Source organism: Ailuropoda melanoleuca, chromosome 2, assembly GCF_002007445.2.
Source record: "Ailuropoda melanoleuca isolate Jingjing chromosome 2, ASM200744v2, whole genome shotgun sequence".
Lineage (NCBI taxonomy): Eukaryota > Metazoa > Chordata > Mammalia > Carnivora > Ursidae > Ailuropoda > Ailuropoda melanoleuca.
Window position 1 is genome coordinate 127,427,590 of NC_048219.1, and position 8,852 is coordinate 127,436,441.

Genomic DNA, 8,852 nt, shown 5'->3' on the forward strand with positions numbered 1-8,852 from the left:
GGGAAAAAAAAAAAGAAAAAAGAAAAGAAAATCATGGCCCAAGGAGTAAAATTTAGTGACTACAGTAAATATCATAGTTTCTAGAATTTGATGTTGAGAAGCCACTGCTAGTATTATCCAGATCTAGTTACTTAAAGTGTTTCCTTGTCTGTTCTTACTGTGATACAGACTACCTAAAAGGTAATTTGGATAAATACATGTCTCAGTTTCCAAAAGTTCGGATTCTTCGCCTTAAAGAGAGACATGGTTTAATAAGAGCCAGGCTGGCAGGAGCACAGAATGCAACAGGTAAGAAGCTGCTAATTTTTTTTTAGTTATATTTTTGTTTTAGTTTATTTGTTTTCAAATGGATAGCAAATTTGAAATAATATTGCAGTGAACACCCACATAGCCATCAATCATCATGCCACCAATTTTTAACTTGCCGTACCATGTGCTTCATCACACACATACACAGACATGTGTTTATATATACACACACTTTTGTCCTCAACTTTTGAATTTACAGACATCGTGACCCTACAACTCTGTGTACCTTAGTAGGCACCTCTGCAAAATACAGACATTCTCTTAGATGAGCACACTTTCCTATCTAAATACCATCTGGTTTATGCTCTTTCAGACCTCGTCGTTGCTCCTAAAATGTTTTTTACAGCTGCTTCTCTCTTTTGAAATGTGAGATCTTATTAAGTTCCATGCACTGCATTTGGTTGTTTAGTCTCCTTAGTTCCTTAGTCTAGAGGAGATAACACACTACTTACCGTTAACTTTGTTTTTTTAAAGAGTCCAGGCCATTTGTTTTGTACATGTGACCATTCTGAAATGTTCTCATTGTTTCCTCATGTTACACTCAGGATAAACGTTTTTGGAGTGACTAGAATATTCTACTCTGTAGATGGTAGGAATTATGTATTGTTTAATGGCTTCAAATCAAGAGACGCATGACGTCAGGTTGTCCCACTGTGGGTGATAGCAATTTTGAGCATTTGGTTAAAATGTTGGCAGACAGATTTTTCTTTTGGGGGTAAGAAGTAATTTGTGATGTGATACTTTGATCCATATGAGTGCTGTTTTCCTCACATTTTACTCAGTGGTTTTGCACCCATTGAGGATCATTGCTTGAATCAATTATTACACTGAGGGCTGTCCATCTCTCTGTCCTTCCTTCCTCTTCTTTTTATTCCTCCCTTCCTCTCTCTCCCTCCTTCCTCTTCCTCTCCTATGCCCCTACCAACACAAATTTATGCTTTAAAAAATTCAGTGTGTATATTATTAACTTCCTTCCTTCTTTCTGTTCTTTCTTCCTTCTTCCTTCCTTCTGCTCGCTTTCTTTCTTTCTTTCTTTCTTTCTTTCTTTCTTTCTTTCTTCCTTCCTTTCTTTTAATTGTACTCAGATTGTCCCAAATTCGACCACTTGGAGCCCCTTCAAGCCTATGCCTTTTTGACCTGATCCCATCAGTATTTGAGGACTTAGAATTGTTTACTTCTCTCTTCCCTGACCTATGGGTATGTCTGCGCTTCTGACAAGCTCTCTCTGTCTTCCCAAAGAGCAACATGCCTTCTTTTCTTCACCTCTTTTTAGTGTATGGGTGTTAGTGAGTGAATGGGAGGAGCCAAATCTTTTCTGCCCACAAGTTCTTTCAAAATAACATCAAACATACTGTTTATTTTCACATCCTTCTGTGGAAGGTCCCGTTCCCCATAATAATTGCTGAACTTACATACCAGGTTCCATTCTAAATACATTCTACAGTAATTGATTTAATCCTCATAATAACTCTAGGAGCTAGGTACAATAATTTTCCTCATTTTACAGGTGAAGATATGGAAGCACAGTGAGGTTATGACTTGCCCAAGTTCTCCCAGCTAGCAAGTGCTACAGCAGGATTGGAACCCAGAAAACTTGGCTTCAAATCTGCACTCTTATCTGCTACATTTTCTTGCCTCTAGACATCTAGTTAGCACCCTCCCCTGTAAGCCATGACACTGCAGATCTCCACCAGCTTGAATTTAAGCATGTTCTTTTTTTTTAAGATTTTATTTATTTATTTGAGAAAGAGAAAGAGCATGAGCTGGGGGAGAGGTAGATGGAGAGGGAGTTCCCTACTGAGCGGGGAGCCCAATGTGGGGCTTGATCCCAGGACCCTGGGTTCATAACCTGAACCAAAGGTAGACACTTAACCAACTGAGCCACCCAGGCACCCCATATTTAAGCATGTTCTAATGGTAAATTATCTGCTTACCTAAGTTACACTTCCTTGTAACTAGACCCCAAATTTTGAACTTTTCCTATCCCATTGGTTTGCTAACAGATTTCTTTGACCTGTAATGGAAATTTAAAATTAACTACAAACACATCACACCAAAATTGACATTGCAGTGATAACTAAAATTCTTAATGATAGACCCCATTTGGAACATTAAGTAAAAATCCATGTTTGTTTTCTTTTGGAAAGTAATTACACACAAATGATACAAAAATAGGATAGTGAGGAAATGGTCCAAGTAGGCAAGTGTGGGGCTAAGATCTGGATGAAGAACATTCTCAGGCAATTGGGACAAGAAGTTGCAAGGTCCTGCTGCAGAAATATGTTCTGTGTATTAAAGTTAAAGAAAGAAGTTTAGTACGGCTTATTGTTGCTGACCAGAGAGAGAGTGATTGGAGATTCATGTGGGAGGGCATGGCAAAAGTAGGCTTTTGTAAAGCTTTATGAGTCATTCAAGGAGTGTAGGCATTATTCTTAGTATCATATGAAACAAAGGTAGTACATTAAAGAGGAGGATAAAATTGTTTAACTTAATTTAAAGTTCAATTTGGCCATCTTGTAGAGAACGGGTATTAGGTAGAGGAGAGAGGAAAAAGGGCGACCAATTACGAGGTTATCATTGCGGCGCCTGGGTGGCTCAATCAGTCGAGCGTCTGACTCCTGGTTTCGGCTCAGGTTATGATCTCTCGGATTGTGGTCATGGGATTGACCCCTCCAGCTGGCTCTGCACTCAGTGGGGAGCCTGCTCGAAGATTTTCTCTCCCTCTACACTCCCCCCACTCACTCTCTCGTGCTCTTTCTCTCTCTCTCTCAATCAAATAAATATCTTTTTTAAAAAAAGAGGCTATTATAGTTGTCCAAGCACCAGGGAGGTACTAGGGCAGATGGAGGAAGGGGTCAGAGTAAAAAATATATTGTGGACATGGAGCCCACAGAACTTGTCATCAGATAATGTATGAAGAGAATAATAATAAGAGGAGTAAAAAAAAAAAACCCAAAAAACAAAACAAAACNCCTCTACACTCCCCCCACTCACTCTCTCGTGCTCTTTCTCTCTCTCTCTCAAATAAATAAATATCTTTTTTAAAAAAAGAGGCTATTATAGTTGTCCAAGCACCAGGGAGGTACTAGGGCAGATGGAGGAAGGGGTCAGAGTAAAAATATATTGTGGACATGGAGCCCACAGAACTTGTCATCAGATAATGTATGAAGAGAATAATAATGAGAGGAGTAAAAAAAAAAAACCCAAAAAACAAAACAAAACAAAAAAAAACCCCTAGAATTGGCATCTGAGCAAGTTGGTGGGCGGTGGGGCCATAACCAGAGGAACAGATTTGGGATTACAGTTGAGTTCCGATTTTGTCCATGTAAATTTGAGATGAAAATGAGACATCCATGTAGAGAAAGCTGACAAGTGCAGAACCAAAAATGTACTGCTTATAAAAAACTTCTCTCTGCCTGCATGGAGCCCAAAGCATGCTGGTGATGATCTCCAGAATAGTCAAAACTGTTAGACAACACGGGAGGCCTCTTCAGATGGGTGCAATGAACTTGCTCAAAGCAGTTGCCTAATCGGCCTGCTCAAGTACTTGTGGTTATACAGCCAGAAAATAATTTCTTTGGATTTAGAAAATCCAAATGTAAAAATGTAAATTTGTCTCTCAGTCAGTCATTAACACCCTTGAACACATTAGCTCAGTTTTCATTCAGTAACTCTCAAACTATTTTGACCATGACCCATGTTAAAAAATAAACCTTACATCACAACCCAATGCATATATATATTACACATATAACTATGGTAGACATTTCATGAAATAACATGTGCAGCAGATTCTAATATCTTCTTTTCTATATTATCTGTTTTTTAGATTCTGGCCAACCCCACTGCATTGTTGTAGTGACTTGCTCAGAGGTCACAACTTTAGTTTGGAGAGGCCAGCTAGGTGCACTTTAATTGCCTACCACTGTCTAGTGAAGAGTTGCTTCTCAAACTATCATAGAAGAACTTTTTTTTTCCTAATTTCCAAATTTTGTGGACCTACCCTTTGTAAATTATAATAAAGATAAACTACCTAAGAAAGAAATGGGAAAAAAATAAAGCTAGATACACAATTATATATACATACATCTATACTCTATGTATATAGATATACACATAAATTTATTATGTATAACATATACATGTGTATGTGTGTACATATAGCATAGATGAGATACAGATAACATAAATAATGACATATATCGCATATAAGTACACATATATAAAATAGAGAATAAATTAACAAATTCCAGCAAACTGCTAGGGCTTTAAAGCATTCGTTCTCAATTTCTGTTCCAATCACTGATGGCAGGGTCTATGACCACACTTTGAGCAGCATTAGAGGAAGGTCAATGCCTGAATTTGGAAAGAAGCTGAAAAGTGTGTTTTGATGGAATTAGTAACAGCCTTGCCCAGGGGCACATCCAAAGGCCCTGAAGTGCATCTGACTCCTGTGGGAAATTCAAGGGGACTCAGAAGCCCATACCAGCTTTAGCTGAGGAAATAATTCAGGGACTCTTCAGGGACTGGCCCTAAGCGGGGCTGACCAAGCTGTTAGTTCTCCCAGACTCCCCCTGGGCATTCCCCAGCCATCACAAGTAAAGCACAGGCAGGAGATATTCTAGGCCCGAAAAGTCTCAGTAATCAGAGATCAGCAAAGATACCAGGGCAGAAATTTTCTCTAGACTGCCTCAGCCAAACAGAGAGATGGAAGACAAGAATCTGAATTCAGTATCTGACAGGCCTTGACAGCTGTTGTTTCCTAAAGATTTACGCTTTAGGATTCAGAAAAAAAGGAGGGGAAACCACAGGCAAGGATGAGATCAAAGATCCAAGGACCTGAAACAGGTCAAGTAGCCCATTGTGGTCCCAAGGTATTATTAGACTTTCTGAAAGTACATAATACAATATAATAAGGGCAAAACAGTGACTCTGACCACTAACAGCATTCACTACTTATTCAGTTTCTAGGGCATAATAGGTTCTTCATCTGGATATGATTTAGGCAAAAAGATTGAGTCCAATCAGTTATTTCCTGAGAATGAGGACATAGAGAATTCAAGTAGGATTTAAAAATCTGAAGGACAGGCCATGGTCAATGGATCTCTAAGGAAAGTGTCCTATAGGAAACCAACAGAAGTAAAAAGAGAGGCAGTAATTGAGGTACAAAGTGAACAAGCCAGCCACTCGTATCTCATGCGAGTATTGAACGAAAGAGCGAGTTATTGCCCTGCCAAGAAGTGTCTGCAGACAGGCAGGTTCAATAGTACACTCTGGAGAGTCAGAGTAGAGATCAGATTCTCATTTCCTTTATAACAAGGGCATTTGGCAAAATACGTGACACTGCTGTGAGCATTCCAAAGAATCAGTTGGCTAACTTTAAGTATGTGGACTAAAACGACATCTAACTCCTGGACAACCCTGAGGTCTCCTGAAAAGTGATAGTCCTGTAAATTTCTACAATTTGTTTCTGCTGCTGTAAAACAGGTGGTTTCCTTAGCATCACTTGTAAATTATTACGTAAAATCAAACGCCCAGCCAGGTCCACATCCCTCAAGGAACTCTAGACACAACACTCCAACACTAATTGGTGCTGGCAACAATATCCCAAGCTGGTTGGCTGAATAGAAATGGGGATCTGTACTCCACAAGGAGCCAAAGCTTTTTGGCACGGAGCATCTCTGAGTTGGTCAAAAAGTAAATAAATAAATAAGTTACAATCAAACCCATCTGCAAACCATCCAGCATTGCTGGGACCTACTCTTAGGAAACAGAAAAGCCTGCCAGGTGGCCATCAAGATAGGATGATTTTGAGCTCTAGCTTAAACTCTCGTTGAAAAAATAGTAATAACACTAGCTATTTATAAGGGAGTTAGGTGTTAGGTAGATCTTAGAACTATCCCCATAAGGTAAATCTCAGAGAGGTTAAGTAATTTATCCCATGTGGCTAAAGAAAGCAGAGCTATGTGGCTTCGATCCTGTGTTCATTTCATTATAAGTCTGGGGGTTAGGAAGAGAATGTGAAATGTCCAGAGACCATACCCACTACAAGTAGAAGTCCTAACCAGAGTCAGCTACATAGACAGCTCCCTGGTCTAGTTCCGGAGATCTTATTTTAAATTAAAGTGTCTGAAAGTGGAGCAATGACATTCATGCATGGGAGGATTCGCTTCTCACCCAAAATAAAACAGTATAAAATTCCAGTCTATGTTTTGGACAGAAGCTGCTTCCTTTGGGTCCTGGCAACAAGTGAATGAAAATCTGTGTGGGGATCTGGGCCAGGTGGGAAGTGAATGTAAGTTTGGGTACCCATCATGCTGCTACCAGGGATTGAGAAAGTCAATCCAGGCCCCTTTGACCCTCTAAGCTTACTCTGGGGATAGCGACAGGCAGTCTGGTAGAGACTGCTCTTTGGTTTGAATGGACCAGCAGTAGAAGGAGTGAGAAAAAGGAGGTTGTTTTCTGCACACGCTATCACTAGCCAAGTAGGACCTTAGCAGGCAATGCTTACATACCCAACACACTTAGATAATCCCTGTGAACCTTCTTCCCACACAGGGAGCAGACTGTGCAAAAGGACACCCATAGTTGATAATAGCCTTTCATTATCAAACAAGCCATAATCTCTGGAAATAGGACTCCACCAGCATGATCAGGAGTTGTAACCACTGTTTCCAAGAGTTGGGGATAAGGGGGGGTGGGGCTTTAGCCTAGCACAGCCTGGTGCTGCCTAGAGACTTCTCAAGAACGTCCCTCACCTAGACCTTGGCTAAGGTCAGTTTCTTACCCTTATGCAAAAATTCCTTTGTTCATGGTTAATAAGATACTGAACCATTAATTAAGAGGTAGTTTATAGTTTTTCATGGATAATGAGCTATCATCCAGGTTTCTAATTTCACCTGGTTCTTTGCCTGCTGCTGTCTTCTAATTTTACTTTAAGCTTTCCCATTTTCTTAGCCCTGCCTCTTTCTGGCCATTTTTTCTTTCTTTTTTGGGGAACCCAGGCAATGGAATAAGCTATTTTCTAGTATCAGGCTGCCACTTAGCTGTGCAAACTTGAAAAAATTGCTTAAGTCCTTTGTTTCTCTTAAATGGGAATAAAACTTAGAGCTACATCTCATTTCTTAAGTGGAAATAAAAATTAGATTTATACCTCTGGTTTGTTGTGTGGATTAAACAAGACAACCATGTAGAATGCTTAGGACAGCGGCTGGCATAGAGTAAGCACTTACTAGAAGGTAACTGATGTTATTACATGGTTGTCGAGAGCTGAGGGGAGCAGCCAGGTGTCAGAGTGGTTGATTCAAACAATAAACCAAAAGGAAAATAACACTCAAGTCTTTAATCATTTCCTCCACTACTATAAGTAAGAAGTATAAGTAAGAATTGAAACAGAAGAAAGTGCTGGCTCCTTGAATGTTCCATTTTTCCCTGTGGATTGTGCAGACGTGAGGGTCATCTCACTGCCTAAGGAGCCCAGAACTAAAGGCTCCTCCTGATTTACAGCCTGGAGCCTAGGGTAAGAAAAAGGAGAGGGCTCAGAGTGGGAAAGAATCGAATGCCAAGTCAGATGGAGGAAAATGTCTTGGAGACCTCCCCACCTCACTTACAGTGAGACAGAGATCTTGGCCTGAAGGAGGCCTCCAATGGAGGGATCTGAGCTAGGAATGAAGCTATGCTGAGAGCATGTCCACTGAAGAAGAGGGAGGGCTTGAGCTCTTGACTGCAAGTCCCTTCAGAGGCTGTGGTGCGCTGGCTGCAGACCACGTCTGGTATGAGAGGGCAGCCTCCAGCCATGAGGACCTGCCGGGGAAAGCCTTTGCAATTTGCCTGTGGTTGGGCCTGAAAGGACACATATAGGATTTTGGCCATAGCCCAGATTCCTCAGGTTATTATTAATCTTCATGCACGCACACACACACACACACACACACACACACATACACCCCACTTGTATAAAATCATTTGGAACCATGTAGATGCTACAGAGAATTTTATTGGGAAGAGAATGTTACTTCACACAACTAATGGGAAAAAAATGAGTTTTAATGATTACTTTTTGGCCTCCAAGTATTTTTGTCTTGTTTTTTTTTTCTCCTGCAAGTTTTTGATTTTTTATTGTGGTAAATTATGTGTAACATAAAATTTACCATCTTGGGGCGCCTGGGTGGCTCAGTCGTTAAGCGTATGCCTTCGGCTCAGGGCGTGATCCCAGCGTTCTGGGATCTAGTCCCACATCAGGCTCCTCTGCTGGGAGCCTGCTTCTTCCTCTCCCACTCCCCCTGCTTGTGTTCCCTCTCTTGCTGGCTGTCTCTATCTCTGCCAAATAAATAAATAAATCTTTTTTTAAAATAAATAAATAAATAAAATTTACCATCTTAATTATTTCTTCAGTGCACAGTCCAGTACTCTGAAGTACATTCACACAGTTGTGCGACCAACCTCCAGAACGCTTTTCATCTCACAAAACTTAAACTCTATACCCATTAAACTATTCCCTCTTCTCCCTCCCCATCCCTGTAACCCTTTTTTTTTTTTTTAAA

The 8,852-nt window shown here is 40.4% G+C and overlaps 1 protein-coding gene across 1 annotated transcript in view; it reads left to right on the forward strand.

Moving 5' to 3' along the window:
* The window catches only part of GALNT5 (polypeptide N-acetylgalactosaminyltransferase 5), a 56,138-nt gene that overhangs the window by 15,671 nt on the left and 31,615 nt on the right, over positions 1-8,852 (forward strand). Inside the window, exon 3 of the mRNA XM_002923805.3 lies at positions 169-288. Coding sequence (XP_002923851.1) covers positions 169-288 — 120 coding nt within the window. The remainder of the gene's footprint in view (positions 1-168; positions 289-8,852) is intronic.